At 34.9% G+C, this 17,018-nt stretch overlaps 1 protein-coding gene across 1 annotated transcript in view; it reads left to right on the plus strand.

Annotated features, from left to right (window-relative positions):
- LRP1B (LDL receptor related protein 1B) overlaps positions 1–17,018 on the plus strand; it is a 264,021-nt gene that overhangs the window by 65,401 nt on the left and 181,602 nt on the right. Inside the window, exons 11-17 of the mRNA XM_026040854.1 lie at positions 1,570–1,789; positions 2,664–2,853; positions 3,704–3,826; positions 5,336–5,476; positions 9,959–10,084; positions 11,537–11,653; positions 15,830–15,910. Of these exons, the coding sequence (XP_025896639.1) occupies positions 1,570–1,789; positions 2,664–2,853; positions 3,704–3,826; positions 5,336–5,476; positions 9,959–10,084; positions 11,537–11,653; positions 15,830–15,910 (998 nt within the window). The remainder of the gene's footprint in view (positions 1–1,569; positions 1,790–2,663; positions 2,854–3,703; positions 3,827–5,335; positions 5,477–9,958; positions 10,085–11,536; positions 11,654–15,829; positions 15,911–17,018) is intronic.

Genomic DNA, 17,018 nt, shown 5'->3' on the forward strand with positions numbered 1-17,018 from the left:
TAGTTGACTGACCTGGGTCTTTGCTTGGATTTATAGAACCAACAGATTTTCTGATTTTGTGATTAAACCTAGATTTTTTTGAGTCAACCATACAACAAATTCCATAAATATCATGGATGGAAAACTGGTTGGCATTCTTGATATATATCTACAAAGATAAAAAAAAAAAAATACTTTGGTATGACTTGGAAGACATCTAAAAAGAAGCAAATACCACCTGTGCATATCTGTAGACCTGTGTAGTGATAATGCAGTTTTTTTCTTTATATTCTGCAATGTGTTGTATAAAAATCAAATTGATCAAACGGTGGTTATACATAAAAGTGTKTTGAATAAAATTCATCCAGCAGGTTGGCACCATTTACATGATATGATAGCAAAAATATTTTTGAATGAAGCTCTTTATATTCTTTGGAAACATTTGTGGACTTAGAATTAACATTCCTATACTTTACTTGTCAAAGTACAGACAGGTTAAGTGGGTAAAGATAGCACAATTTATATCAAAAAGTTTGTAGAATTTTAGAAAGATAAATCCAGTGAAATCAAAGGYAAGGCATATAAATTCTAAGAAAGCCATGGCACCTGTAATATTCATAAGAAAGATAACATGTTTAAGATCCATAAGATCTATATGACATTTTTCTTTCATTTAAGGCTTAATATTCCAAATCCTAGATTCGACCTTAAAAGTGTTTTCCTACACAAACTGGTGAAACTTAGCATGTTTGCCACTTTCAGTTTTCCTGTAAGTGAGATTTGTGTTTTTTACATCACTGAAATCAAAGTTATCACAAGCAATTTTTTAATAAAAGCTTAAAATCAGATTCATTAAAAAAGGAAAGAAACAATAAAAGAAATATGGAGTTATATACACTGTTCCACCGTGTACGGTAAAACTTATGGATATAATATGCTAAAACTTCTTACTAGTTGTTTTTCCAGTGTTTTCTGTAGATATTTCTTTTTCTAAATATTTTTGTAAGGCACATTCTGCACATAATAGTTTTAGAATAATTGGCTGCTTTCATATGGGATGTGAAGTTTTCAGAATGTCAAGGTTAACCTGTAGTTATTAAACTAGAGTGCAATTAATTCCTGAATTGAAACGGCTTTGGTACTATTAAGTGTAATAATAATAATAATAATAATAATAAAACCCCACAGATTTGCATCATAAAGGAAAATTAGACTCAGCAAAAAAAAAAACCAATTACGAGTTTGAAATTTGGGACAAAATCAGTAGTTGTTGGTTTTTAAAAAAAAACATAATTTTGTTGTGATTAAGCAAGAGCCTGAATAATTTCACTTCATTTTTCATGTCAATTAACCCATTAGGTATTCATATAGGTCATTATRTCTGTACTGGATGCTACTGAAATGGCATTTAATAAAAAAGGATTTTTCTCATGTTATAAGGCATAATCCACTTAGAAATGGCAGAAATAGTGGAAAGAAACATGCAAAAGAGTGTTGTACTTGTGGGGTTGCAAAATTCCTTACAGACTTAGAGTATATAACTCAGGTGGTTAAAATGCTTCCTAAATGTTCATTTTTATAATTTCCCAGCTGGATGTATTGGACGGACTGGGAAGAGGATGAAATAGATGACAGCGTGGGAAGAATTGAGAAGGCTTGGATGGACGGCCACAGTCGGCAGATATTTGTAACATCAAAGATGCTCTGGCCAAATGGTCTCACTCTGGACTACAATGCTGATGTGTTATACTGGTGTGATGCCTATTATGATCACATTGAAAGGATATTTTTGAATGGAACTGAGAGAAAGGTAAAAGAAAGACTGCTGTTTTGCCACCGGCATGCTCTTCCCCGAACTTCAATGTGTTATGTTAAAAATACTTTTCAAGTTTATAAAAGGCTGAGTAACCCACTGCATGTCCAGTGTCACCTCATTGAAAAGAGAACATAGTGTAGATTAAAATTTCCCTTGAGAGGACGTGGTATAGATTAAATTTTTTGTCTTCACTTTACAGCCTGACAAAGGTTTCTTGTTGCTGTTTTTTAAGTGCTTTTTCTCGTATGCCAATGAGTTGCATTTTGGCTGAGCCACCAAGCTACAAAGCAGAGAAAGAAGCTGAACACGTGCCTTTGGCTCTGCCACAGAGAGGCTTTATTAGCTTAACTGCTTAGGGTGCTTCCTGGGAACCTCAAGGCACTCTTTGAGCCCTGGGTGTAGCGTGCAGCAGGGAAACACTCAACAAAGTGCAGTCAAAAATGAAGAGAGAGATTGTTTTAGTGGTTAGTGATTGCTTTCCTAGCTTGCTAGAAGAGCCAGCTCGCTCCTACAGAAAATGCACTTTTTTTTTCTTAGGAATACGTAAGTTTATGTAAACACGCCCCTTTCTGAGGAAAAAAAGTTAGATATTTATTGAACATAATGATTGCGTAGTTACCAGCACTCTTGTGCATTACCTGACAAGGACCACTTGATAGGAATATATGAGGTGTTCTGAAGCTGACTATTGATGGTGGCAAATAGCATAATTTTCCAATCTTTCTTTGCTTTTATTGCTTAAAATCTGCATGTTTAGAGATAAGTACTTCTCTCATTTTTCCCCCCTATTTTATGCTCTCTGAAATGTACGCTGATAAAAGTTAATAATCATTTTAACTCAGGAATACTCATTTAACACTAATTGCAGGTAGTCTACAATGGAAAAGATTTGAATCACCCATTTGGACTTTCGCATCATGGCAACTATATTTACTGGACAGATTATATGAATGGGTCTATTTTCCAGCTGGACCTGGTTACAAAGAACGTGACACTGCTGAGAAGTGAGAGACCACCTTTGTTTGGGCTCCAGATTTATGATCCACGTAAGCAGCAAGGTATTAAGAAGACAGAGTTTCTCCAAAGGTCTATTTAAGAAGGATATTATCTCTCAATTTTTCCTATGTTTTGAGAATGCTATCTGAAAAAAAGGTGTGCATTATAGCATGACAAAGACACTTTTCAGGGCTTCTGTCTATTGATATTGAGATTGTTCATATTTATTAAAAATGAATTGTAATAATTTTATATCAAATTGCATTTTTATGTGATTTTACACTATCTTTATTACCACTTTCCTTGTGTGAGAAAGACATATTGAGAAGATATAAAGTACAACAGATGGTATGTGTTTGCAATGTCTTATGTACATAAAAGACAATGTTGAATTCACCTTTTCTCAAATAAGATCATGGATACTGCCTGTCTTTTCCTTTTGGTACTTTTCTTCACCATCTCAGGTATTCTTTAGCACCATGCAACTTACTCTGCTGCTCTTATGTAGAGTCAGATCTCGAACAKCGGGCAGATTAGGGTATCATTTTGCACATGAAGAACAATTTCCAATTCTTATAGAAAATGTGAGCCGCTTAGATGATGGCAGTTTTGTTATATTTAGTGTCATATGCGAAACAAAAATAAATAAAAAGTCGCCATTTGTAGGAATGTCACTTATTGTAGGTACAACTGTAGTATATGCTTTGCTCAGCTATAATAATGGACAGTATATTAAAACAATGATTATTATTTATTTAAGATTTAGAGAACCTATTCAGAGATACTTTGTTCCTGTAAATAAAATTTAGATATATTTTTGTATCTTCAGATTTGGATAGTGTCTTGTTTATGCCCCTGCCCTTTTAGAATCAGTAAATATTTTATGTCTTTTTTTTTTTGTCACTTTTACAGGTGATAATGCTTGTCGTGTGAATAATGGAGGCTGCAGCACTCTTTGTTTAGCCATTCCTGGAGGCAGAGTTTGTGCCTGTGCTGATAATCAGCTTTTGGAGGAAAACAGCACAACCTGCACGAGTAAGAYTTTGTAATGAATATTGAGATTGGTATTACTTTTAAGAGATAAAGTTAGATCTGAAATAAAACAAAAAAGGAAGCTTGCTCGAGGCTTCTTGTAGTTCTATAGGAGACACAGCTATTTCTTGAATAAATTTTCTATTTGAAGACATATTGGTAAAAGTAGTAAAGATTTTAAAAAGACAAAGTGTTAAGTATATAATATTGAGAATGGAAATGCATTGGAAATGCATTGGAAAATGTTTCATGATGTCTGATACGATAAAACATGGAAATACATCACAGGACTCATTTGTATCTTATAGAATATCAGATATGTCAAAAGTCCATATTAACTGGTTTCGGAACGCTACAAGGACTATATATTTTAAAAAGAAATCTGTCATAGCAAGTCCTAATGCCGAAATTGTTCATAAAGCATCTCAAACATATAGTTTTATATATAATAACTCCTGACATTGATGATTCAAATCTTGCATTCTCTTTCTTCTTAGAAAATACATTTTATATAGGTAAATTTCTAAATATTTAGACTTCTTATTTATAATTTATTCAAAATTCTCTCTCTGATTTACACATTTCTTGAGTGTTGTGTCTAGAACTTGCATATCAAATTAACATAACAAGTATCTTCTTGGATGCTTGGATCAGTCTCCAGGTATAGCTGTAGGAGTGCTGAGTAAAGTGACAGGATTATCATATAATGTGTTGAGCATTATTGACTTCACAGTCCTGGAGAGCTTTACCCAAGTGCACACCTTGCAAATCCATCACAGCTCCCAAAGACACCTATTTATTTCAGTGTAAAGCTTGGAAATGTGGGCGTTGGGCTCGTAGGGTGGTTTGTAAACATTAGGAAAACAGGTTAGATATTTTCAGATCTAAATGAAGCAGGTTTCCTGCACTTTCCCAACTCTCTTTGATGTTTGGCTTTTTCCACAGACTTTGCTGTTCCTGACAGGATTAGAGACTACTGGGTTGTATTTGCACATGGAACATGCTGGATATTGTGCTGAGGAATAGATCTGCCTGGATTTATCTGTTAACTTGTAGCTTGCTGTTTAACTGTACCTCAGTAGATTGAATCCTTCCTCTTCTTCTGAATCTATACCAGTGCATAATCTAGGTGGTTTTGAGTTGTTGCTTGGATCCAGAGATCAATTTTGCGGCAGTCATTTCCTGGCTCTTTAACTAGCATCAGAATTTGGTCTGTGTCTGTAAAAACATTTTCCATTCATTGTCAATGAGCTATTACAATTACTTTAAATGAGCGTTTCTAGTGTGTGCTGTCTGATCATGAATTTAAACAACATTTTGAGTGGCATTCTAATTTGAATTTTATTAAAAATACATTCCCTTAACTGTACACTTGGATATATGTGCTGCTAGAGGCGGCTGATGGAATTACTTTAGATATAAGAAGTTTACTGCAAACTATTCTGAAGACTGACAGCAAAAGAATTTGCATCTGTTAATGTATTGTTCCATTTTCTTGGATGTTTTTCTTAGTTAAACCTGGAGAGGTGCTGCCGCAGCTATGCAAACCGGAGCAGTTTCAGTGCAGCAACAAGCGCTGCATCCAGGATCGCTGGCGCTGCGACGGAGACGACGACTGTCTCGATGGCAGTGATGAACATTCAGATGCTTGCTGTATGTGCTCTTGTACATTTTAAACCACAACTCGTAATTTATTCTCAAAATGTTGATTCTGATAATTGAAGTCTGTGTTAAATGTGAAGGCTGAATGAAGTCAAACAAAAGAAATAATGCTGAGAATTCATGTGCTAGTCACCCAGCAGGGGTGCTGTCAGCCTCTGTGCTGCCAGGACACGCTGCTGGCCCTTGTTCAGCTTGTTCTCAACCAGGAGCCCCAGGTCCTTTTCCCCAGAGCCAGCACCTTCCTGTATCCAGGCAATTATTTGCCTTTGTTCTTGTTGAATTTCCTGAGATTCCAACTCCTCCARCCTGCCTAGGTCCCTCTGAATGACAGCTCTGTTCTCATCTGCAACACYTAGTCCCTTAATTTGATGTCACCTGCACGGACAGGATTATTGCTTGCAAAATGAAGACAATAGATTTAACTGCACAACAGACAATTACTGAGCATAATGTTATTAAACACTTCATTGATTGTTGGCAATGATGTCTTGAAGACAGTCCAAGAAAGTAGAGTGCAAGATTCCAAGATGCCTAAAAGCTTCACTCATTTACTTCTGTATTGTAGAGGGGATATGTGGAACCAGATAGAAGTGCAAAGAAGGTGGTTTGCTTCTCAAAAATCATAAAATATTTTTCAAAAAGACAGTATCTGTATGTCTTCTGTTAGTGGAAATATATCTGACATGATGTTATAATGTACAGCTTGTCTCCTTAGGGTCTCTTAAGGTGCCTTGGAAACAGAGTGTAATTTCACTCACGCTCTTATAAGTTAGACAAATCCAAATTACTGAAGTTTGACTAAAAACATGATAACTTACAGTGCCTTGTTATTGTTTGTAGAAAACACTTCCCTATAAATGCAAGCATTTTCTGCCAAAGCTAGAGGACTTAATGTTACTTGAATTATATGTATTTTAGGCAAACTTGAATGCATGCTGTGGGTAAATGCTTGTGTTGCCTCTGTTAAATATTCTTGATTTTTTTTCTGTTTGCAATTCATGTATTTTTCTTAAGCATTTCTAGTTTTCAGTGAGTCTTATTTTGTACATCTGGAAAAAAAATGTGTTTGTGAGATAGTCTGTTCAYTCTTGAGCTTTTTCTCACTGTATTTGACAGTGTGCTGCATTTTCACCTTTGCAACCTAAATGTTCATCCTGACTTAACAACAGATGTAGTATCTATGGTCACTGAAATTAATATGCAGTTTTAGMAATATTACACAAGTTGTCTAGATCTTTACTCATTGTAGGATAATATTTTGGTTAAGCATTTAGCAACCTGTATCTCTAATCCCTTTCTTACTCTATTTTGTTTTGTTTATCTGTTTACTTCATTTTATATTTAGGAAAATAATGGCATTTTTCTTCAAGGAAATAGCAATCTTTTAGCAGCAAGATAGAGTTTAATACTAGGCTCCGTATAAGGGGAAGGTCATTATTCTTTTAAGCCAAAACTGATTTCATTCACACATACCTTGAAATTCCAGCATTATTCTCCAGTATTATTTGCAAGTGATATGGAGGACAAGTGATGCTGACAATTGAACCCTGGTCATTTCTCCTGGATCCGTCTAAATTTAGTAACCATGTGCTCAGTCCTGAATGTTTCTTCTATTGCCCTTCAGGATCTGATGCTGATCGTCTTCTGTCACTTTATTTGAATGTCTTTCAGTACCAAGCCTGCTTTTTATCTTCCCAGTGTCATCGCTCAATGGCTTCAGTCTGCACTTTGTGTAACCTGGTTTTAGACTCTCCTTTGCTTTCCTCCTGATCTGGATTTTTTAGAAGCTGCATATAAGTGTGCTATGAGTGCCATCAAGCCATGGCACTTAAGTGTTTCTTTTGTGCCTACACACCCACAGTCTGATTCATGCAAACACTAATATTTCTCTCTCCTTTATTTTTCTCTCCCTTTAAAAATGCTGCCTTGCTTTTCTCATGCATATATTCCCTGCTAATAAATACACCTGTACTGGCATGGTTTTGAATGAATGGAAATCAAATATGTATTCTGTGTGCATGCTGAAAAAATCCTTCTGCCTGTCATTCTGAGTATTCAGATAAATACCTAACACTCCAAAGATACAGTGACTGTTTGGGACCAAATTTTGAGTTTTGGGCAGGGCTCTGGATAGTTCAAATCAATGTGGTCTTATTATCTTGAGCAGTTAAAAGCAATATCTTAGTAAAGGTCTGCTTTTTTATTTTTAAATGAAAATATGTCTGAAAAATCTTGTTAGCCCACAGTTGTGTAGACTCATGTGTCAGTACCAGGTACAAATTTTAGGTCTGTGCAAAATGTTAAAAATAGTCTAATTTAAGTGACAAGTAGAGTAACAAATTTCCTAGCCTTCAGGAATAGGTAGTTATTTCTGCTGAGGAAAAGATGCATTCTTCATCTATGTATAGGTTACCCAGAAATTAACATATTTAAAGTAGATACATACAATACRTGGTTTAAATAAATCATTTTGGCTAATTCTGCCTTATTGACATTAAAGATTACTTATAGCCTTGATGTATACAATTAGATTCAGGAAAAAATGGAGACATACTGTTTCATTTAGCATTAATTAGTAATTGCATGGTGACCTCTAGAAGCTGATTAATGTAATGACTCACAAGAGGTCGTGTTAAGTCATCTTCATTTGCAGTTCAGTAGGGATTTATATTTATTTTAAATCTGTTGTGAAATAGGCCTTTTCTTGTTAGCTTCAATATTTTTATTCATGTTGCTATATCTTTATGGACAGATTACTATCAATTTATAAGTATGAATTCAAGGATTTTTTTATGTTTTATCTATACAGAATAGAAAAGTGGGCTTGACAGCAAATGATGGATCCAACAGCATTTGTGATTTTAAACATTAAACATTAAAGCACATATCTTTTTTTTTCTTGTTTTTAAATATTCTATTCTCAAATCTCCTTTTTATCTTTTCAATTCCAGTGGTTTTGTTTTTTGTCATGAAAAAAAAAAAAAAAAAATTCCTAACCTGACCAATCGCAGGGTAGGATTTGAATAAAAAGATACTAAAAAAAAGTTAATAATTCCTCTTCACTTCCAGATGATCCTAAGTAGATTTCTTTCAGCTCCTTTTAGTAGGTGTTGGAGAAAGGACAGAGCATGAAACAAGCATGTGAAACTTTGTAGTTACATCTTAATCATAAGTAAAGTTTTAGAAGTGTTTTGTGAATCCTTGTCTAATTTAATGCATTTAGGACAATGTTTCCTGGTCCATTGCTACCATGGAAGAAGGTACAACTTGTAGAAATGAAGCCAACAGTGATTTTGATTAGAARAACTTTTCCAGCCCCTGGGTACTGGAGCTGTGCATCTTTATCACACCCAGTAAATGCTRGTGTGTTGGAAAAGGACTTCCACATTTTAAATTAAGTGAATTTTTAATGGATTTATGAAATGGATGAAACAGAGTTAGGTAGATAGCCTGCTGTTCTCATCTCCCAGGAATCTGTTGTTGTATTACACAGGCCACTGAACATTTGATATGTAAAAGAATTTTTGTAGGTTTGACCAAAATCTTCAATATTTTCTTACTTCTGTTTAAAATTAATAGTCATATAAGAATAGTCTGTTGTTTGTCGGTGGTGTTTTACTATAATTACATTTAGACTCATATTACTGATATGAATAAGCATATTGTTGGTAATAATTAAATAGATATTAGGCAGCATGGGCACAAATAGGTACTAAATTATGAGTACTCTTAAATCATGATAGTTCCTGTTCTGACAGATTATTTATATATGTTTATAGGAACACATGCGCACACAAACCTACGTTTTGTCCAAGTAAGCAGCTACTTGCTTGTTGCAGCTACAAGCTGTTTGCTTGTTCAAGCCGTATCAGCATTCTGAGTTACAGAATTGCAAGAATATATATATTAATGTTGTTGAAATGAACAATTGAAATATTAGTTTATGGGATTTATTAGGACTAAACTAGCATATCATTTATATGCAGTATTATTCATCTGAAGTTTTGAACTGTAAATCTCCATTTCTGTCATCCAAAAAAACAAACCAAAAACAAGCTGTTGCATGGTTATAATTTTATTTTCAGCTAGTATTAACTGATATAACTCAAATAATATTAAGAGTTTGCTCTATACTATAYGTGAAACACATAGGGTGAAACCTTGCATTTCATTAAAACATTGGGAACTGGGGCTTTATCCATGTCGATCAAGCATCTTTTTATCTGTACTTGTAAAGTCCTACTACTTTTTATCCTGTCCTTTAAGACCGGTGTGCTGAATGATTTCTCTGTCATGGTAATTATAACTACTGGCAAAAAATATCCATGACACCAGTAAATACTAATCATCATGGGGAAATACATTCAATATATTATTTACACCTGCTTTTCTCATATTATTTTCTAAGGAAAAGCTTTTTTGTTTGTTTGTTTGTTTTATTTTGTTTTGTTTTTTTCCCTCTTCTCCCCTCAGTCAATCATAGTTGTCCTGCTGACCAATTCAAGTGCCAGAATAACCGCTGCATTCCCAAGAGATGGCTTTGTGATGGAGCTAATGACTGCGGTAAYAATGAAGATGAATCAAATAAAACCTGTGCAGGTAAAAACTTCATTTGACTGTGCATATTTCTCTAAGTTCAGTTCAATAAACAATTCAAGTCTGCTTTGAACTGCACCAAACAAGTCTGCTATTGGTAATCTGATTATTGCCACTTGAAACTAATTCATATTTTCTTACCACTAAGGTTGGAATGCAAATTCCATTTTACTTAAGCCCAGTGCTTGACTGTGCTTTCTGAATTAATTTAGCACTTAATCTCTCCATATGTTTTGACTGTCAAAGCACTGCTTGGGTACAGACTTGTCCCTGCTAAATTATTATTAGCAGTTAGAATTTGGTTTGTAAGCATGCTGCGAAGAGTGTCATCTCAGTAGTAAATTCTATTTTATGCTGACAAAAGTATAATTATTTATTCAATTTCCCCTTGATACCTTGGAAATTGTTTTGTGTTTGTAATTTATTGGTTGTATATTGGGTTTTTAAGGAGATTTCCAGACCAATATAGTTTGCTGATTCCGCTACGATAAATCTAGGAGTTGCAAATCTGTTCTTTGCTTGTAGGGAACTGATATTTAAGGCTGATCAGTAGATTATGCTAAACAATCATTAAATGCCTTGATACATGAGATGTACAAGCTGATACACACACTTAAATAGTCTTTTGATTAGTGGAATTTCTAATGTATTCATCTTTTTTATATCTGTATATATTTAATTGGGGAATTCACATATGAATAGACAAACTTCAAAAGCTTAAATGTACAATCAAACTCTATGTCACTGTCTCTGACCTTGTAGTTATGGGCAGATATCTTGAATAAAATAGCTTTTAAGTACTGTCAGCTTTAGGTCAGGTAGATTTTTATTCAAATTTTACAATTCATTGCCTTCTAAAATCATTTGTGGTTGCACAGTATAATTTCTTTTAGTGGTCTTTATTTCTTCAAAAGAGAGACCACCTATCCTTTACCTTAATGGGTGCTTACCAGATTCTTTCAAATGCAAAAATTCCAAGAACAGTATGACCAAACGCATGCTAATTTTTCCTTCTAAATGTGAGTGTCATTAGACTGTTTAAGTTATAAAATGCAAGTTACACAGAAAAGAGCAAGTTAAGCTTCCTGTTGTAGCCTAGGTATCTTTATGCCATGTTTTTTATTTACTTCAACTTCAGCATTATTGTAATTTTATGAAGCACGAATGCTCTTTCATCACCGAATTTTGTATGATTGCATGTACAACTTATAACTGAATTTGCTAGAGAAATTATTGAGAATTATAAAATACAGGACTAGAGCACAGTCCTTTAAATAACTTCATTTTTTTTTCTGCAGTCAGAGGGAAAGGGCAATACTGTTAGGTCAACTATAATGAGCAGCCAGGCCAGCAGACACCCTCTGGACTTAGAGCTCCTGTGCACAGACATGCACTGAGTGACCTAGCAGATTTAKTCCACTTCCCTTGCATTTTTGGAGTGTTTTGTCTTGACAGCAAGAACATGTCAGGCTGACCAGTTTTCTTGCGGGAATGGACGCTGTATTCCAACATCATGGCTCTGTGACAGGGAGAATGACTGTGGTGATGAAACGGATGAAATGACATCCTGTGGTAAGTACATAAATTTGCTCCTGGAAAAAAAAAAAAAAAAGAAAAAAGTAGTATTATAGTATAAAAGGACAAACATCTATAAGGCTCTCTCTCTATGTGAACTGACAAAGAGAAGTATAAAAGGTCTTTTTCTTTCTAAATAAATGGAGAATATTCTTTCTGCAATGGCAGATGGATTTTCTTTAATAACTAAATGCAAAACAAAGGCTATCTATTCCATCAATGCCAAATTTGCACCAAATGTGCAATTCAATCAGCTTACATTTTTACTAATTAACAACCCGTTATCAAATCCTGTCATTCCTAATAAATTGATCTTTGTCTCAGCCACATAACTCTCGGTATGGGTCCCTTCAGCATATTCTGAATGTCAATAAAATCAGCTGCTCCATGTCTGAACAGAAGGATATTTGGTGATGGTATTTTGCAGAAAATTGAGTTATTCTTGGTAATAGTGCAAGATATTTTTATGAGCATCTCTGCTGATTGCTGCATTACTTAGCTATCACAAAGAGAGATGCACTCTAAATCAACTGGTTCTAAGCAATTTAGATTTTTATAAGTCAGCATGACTGCTTTCATCTGTTTGGAAAGTCACAAATGACTGTTGTGAGTCTGAGAGCAAGGATATTAGTGAACTGTCTCCGAAATACTGTTTTAAGATGTTTCTTATTTATAGAATAGTATTTATGATACTATTTCATTTACTAAAATAAATTAGGCAGTCAGAAAGAAATGACAAGTAAGACATTAATATGAGTTAGTAAGTATGCTGCTGTGTAAGAGGATTTATTTGTGAAATGACTTTTCAGGAGTTTTTTGAAAAAAGGCAAACTGAATGTTTCAGTAGCATCAGTCACAGAGGCAGAGGATGAGAGCTTGCTGCATATGAAAATTAAAATATGAACGGTGTTTGTTAGGATTGCTAGCAGTTGAACCTGGATTTTTCTCAGATACGGGTGATATTTTRACCTGATTCACTTAGAGACCAAAATGAAATGAAACTGTGCAAAGCAATGTGTTCAATGCAAAATGTTATTTTATTTGCTTTTCTGGAAACTTGTTACTTCTCTAAGCCTTTTTTCTTAGACATTTTTTACCGAGAACAATTGTTCTGCAAAAATATTAATAGCCGTGAAGTCCTTTYTGTGGAAAGTGAGGATGAATCACATAGAAAGTAAACAGATCAGTGGAAGCCACAGGCTGAAATCGTGATGTCCTGTGATTCTTAACTTTTTCTAAACATAAATCCGCAGCATCCTGCCTATGAGGCAGTGTGTAATGTTACTTTTTAAGAACACCTGTAATWTTCAGCATCTCTTTCTTTTATAAGCACTTTCAAGGATCCTTAGAATCCTTCAGAATGTTACACTTCCTGGAGTAGTCGCCTACTTTCACCTTTCTTCTGTCTCATTATTTTTGTTTTTCCCCATTGATTTAGACAAGGAAAAAAAAAAAGAAAAAAAAAAAAAAGAAAAGTTGATATTGACAACTCTGATCAATTACTTTAGAATAGATGACACTTGACAGAAATCACAATATCAAAATCATTTTGTGAATGAAAATGAGAATATCATTAAGGTCGATTTCTAATGGCTGTGCTCCCAGTCAAATAACTCTTGCTGCCATTTATATCCAGGGATAGAGCAGGTGATCCCAGTAGACTCACTGTGTGTGAGACACTGTTCTGTGTATGACAGTAATTTATCTGACTAGTTGTGCTTTGTGTTCCTTGGACAGCTTATCAATTTATAGATCTCAATGGCATCTTTATAACTTGTATTTTTTTAATACTATCCTGTGAGCAGATCTTGAATTTTCTTTGGGGTCTTCTAATCAGCATTTATTTTATCTGATGTTTGGATTTCAGGTTTGGGCAGACTACATATGATGTTTTATGTTATAATACTGATTTATTCTCCCTCACTGTGGATATACAAAATGTTTAATTTATATATAATTTTTTTTCTGCTTCTTGATTTGGTGCTAACTAGGGCATGCTAATGGCATTGTTACTAAAAAATATTTAGCTATCCATGCCTGTTCTGTGAAACAGTTCATAATTCTATTTGTATTCAGTATGTTTTAAATAATAAAGTCATGATTTATTTTTGTTAGAGTTATAAATCCTTCATTTTTGACTGAACCAGTCTTCARCTGTAAATAACTTTGACTATTTCTATTGATTCAAAAGCTTATGTATACTTGTGTGCAGCTGTGGTGAGCAGGACCACAAGGCTGGTGCCACTGTCTTAGCTCACATACTATTTCTTACGGATAAAAACACATTTGTTCAAAAGCATAGCAGTTCTGAAGGAGAGCTGAAAATAAACCCTCTATATTTTCTCTTCCTTTTATAAAGGAAATGGGATTTATGATCATGCCAATCTATCTATCAGTTCTCTCTGTCATACCATTGACGCTCAATAACCAAAGGACAAAATAAGTCTCAAAGAAATGGAGGTTTTGCAGGACAACGGGCCAGTGGAGAGAAGCTACATTGGGGGTTCCACACTAGTGGAGAGACTTCACTGGGTGCTTCGGAGTCACCTGTCTTATTTTATCTGTCCACTGGTAATCAGTAGGAATCAGGTCATCAGTGCAGGGATGCCTATGAATCAGCTTCAGGACGTGCATCCCTGTCGTGAAATAGGAAAGGAGCGGTGGGGAGGTCAGAGGGAGGGATAGCAGGGGGATATTGGGGCTGTCCTCCAGGATGCAGGAGCAGAGTGATGGAGAAGTAAACAGAGACACAGGGATTCTGTGGCTGGCTGAGAAACACGAGAAGATGGATGTGTGCAAGAAGGTACAGAAACCTGGCTTAATTGTTTCTGCTGCCCATGATTAGGATTACCTGTTTTAGGATTTCTTGTGTCATTCTGCTCTCACATTATGTCTAGTTGCTGGCCTACTGCCAGGGAGATTCCTCTCTACGTAGGAGATTCCACAGGGTTAATGGGAAACAGTGAATGCACTTGCACACGTGAGTGAACGTCACAAAATTGTAAAATCTTAGCCGTGAGACTGACTYCTTGTGTAATATATTGACTATCCTATGAAGATGACAAAGACAGAATCCCYGAAGAAAATTTAGAAAGGGAGCAATGAATCAGGGTCACTGAAAAATGAGTCTTTTGCTGTAGCTCAAATCAATAAAATCAAAGTTGAAATGGCCAAGGTGCAAAGTAACTCAAAATGTGGACAGTGAAGGAGAAGGAAAAAAGACAGAATTTAACATCAGGATGTCTCCATTAAGGTGAAAAGGAAGATGTGCTTTTGATCTTAAGTGACTTCCAAGTGAAACACTGTCATAGCAATAGTACATCACAATTCATTTTAATTAGTTACTGTCTCTTTATGCAGGTCTTCCATATATAGATGAACAGAAGGAAAATAAAGTCATGAARTTGTTCATGTATGGAAAAGGAGGGGAAAAAAGTGTAATACATGAGTGAAATTTGATTTTTAAAAGAATTAATGAACTGAAAAGCCAAAACAAAAATAATTTTAATTATTGCTTGAAGCACGTAAGGTATATGCATAACTAAATACCATCTCATTTGCTGACCTATGTTACTTGACTCAGGAGAAATTTCTCATTGTCACTGCAGTGCCTTCCCCCAAGAGAAATTACTAGCTTTTCTTCCCACTCTTTTCATCTGCTGAAGCAGAAGGATAATCACTTTAGTTTTCCACTCTTCTTGGTGAGCTATAAATTGTAGCATTTGATGCAGCTGGTTTGTTTTTTTCATGTATGTGTTTTATGCCAAAACATTTTCCTGATTTTCCTTAAAAAGCAGTAGCTCTAGAGCTATTACCATAAAATATTTTGTGCACAAAAGGCCACAAGAAGCAAGAAATGCAAGCACAAAAGTTCATTGGCTATTTCGGTACTTGTCATAAGGCAAATGTGTGTTTGTCATAAGAAAAAGTTGGGATTATGTGTAGACAGGAAAACCCCATGAGCTGTTGATCGCTGGGAGACCTGCTCTAATCTTAGGCATTCTGGTGTGACTGCCAGGATTATGCAGCATTTCAGACAGTATGTCATATGACCATGCATTTCAGGACATGGTTTGGATTTGTATTGAATTGTCATAATTTATGCATATAGGAGGGTGACTAAAGACAATACACGTTATGGAATTACTGTATTTCTTATGGATACTTTTGCAGAGTTTCCAACCTGTGAGCCACTCACTCAGTTCATATGCAAAAACGGAAGATGCATTAGCAGCAAGTGGCTTTGTGATTCAGGCAAGTACCAACCAACTGTTTGAGATCTGACACTAATATGGTAAATATTAGATAGATATTGATTTAATATTGTTTCTTTCCTTTGAGACTGGCTCATCTAAATAAGTTYTAAATTACATATGTAATTTTTAAAGTTGCAAAGTTGGGGCTGCACATGAGGAATGATGCAGTGGAAATGGAAAGTTGGAAATGGTATGTTCTGTAGTATGAATTATGATGTAATGTTTGCTTACAAAAGAAATGATTATCTATGAAATTATTTTCTACTTTTAGAAAATAAAACTATTCCAGGGAAAACACATTGTGTTTGTTGTTGTTTGTGGGCAAGTTCTGCTCAAACTACCTCTTTCAGTGCAGAAGGGGGAGAGGACTTCATAGTGCAGATGCTTCTTTTGTCCTAAAGAGTGCATATTTGAACAACAGCTATTCATATTCCTGTTTCCCCAGGGCTTGTGATGTGGGAGGAATGCCATGCCAGTCCTAATAATGCAGAGTTGCTTCTCCACCAACTACGGCATTCAATATTACTATAATTTTATGACAATGATGGGAATTTATAGCTATGAACAGAGCTTCCCTAAACTATCACAGGACTCTTGCTGACAGCAAGGAAACCCTTTAGTGTTCATCTAACATATTCTTTGGCAATCATAATCAAATTACAGGAATTACTTTAAGATTGTTTTAATGACTATGATGTTAAAGTAATGAAAAACTACATTACACTCATTTATTTATAACTTATGCAAGTTTAACTTCTGCAACTTATGCATAGAAGCATTTGTAATGCTGTTGCAAAAACATTCTGACATCAGGTTTTCATTTTGTGATATATTGAGCTTGGATTGAAAAACAGCCAGTGTGTTTGCCCTATATAGTCACAGATRACTGAAGAAGAGAAGAAAATCTAGAGCCTTCTAATGCTTATTCACATCTGTTAGAGAATAAGGAGTTAGGCTATCCAAAAGGACAGAGGATCGAGTGCTATTGTTAAGATTAGGTTAAGAAATCTTGCTACAAACGGTATTACTATAAGCCAATGGAAATAACAATAAATTAATTGAAAAACCCATACTATTCCATTTACTRTATATTATTTTTTCTTTAG

This window comes from Nothoprocta perdicaria, unplaced genomic scaffold, assembly GCF_003342845.1.
Source record: "Nothoprocta perdicaria isolate Ctin4 unplaced genomic scaffold, notPer1 scaffold_27, whole genome shotgun sequence".
NCBI lineage: Eukaryota > Metazoa > Chordata > Aves > Tinamiformes > Tinamidae > Nothoprocta > Nothoprocta perdicaria.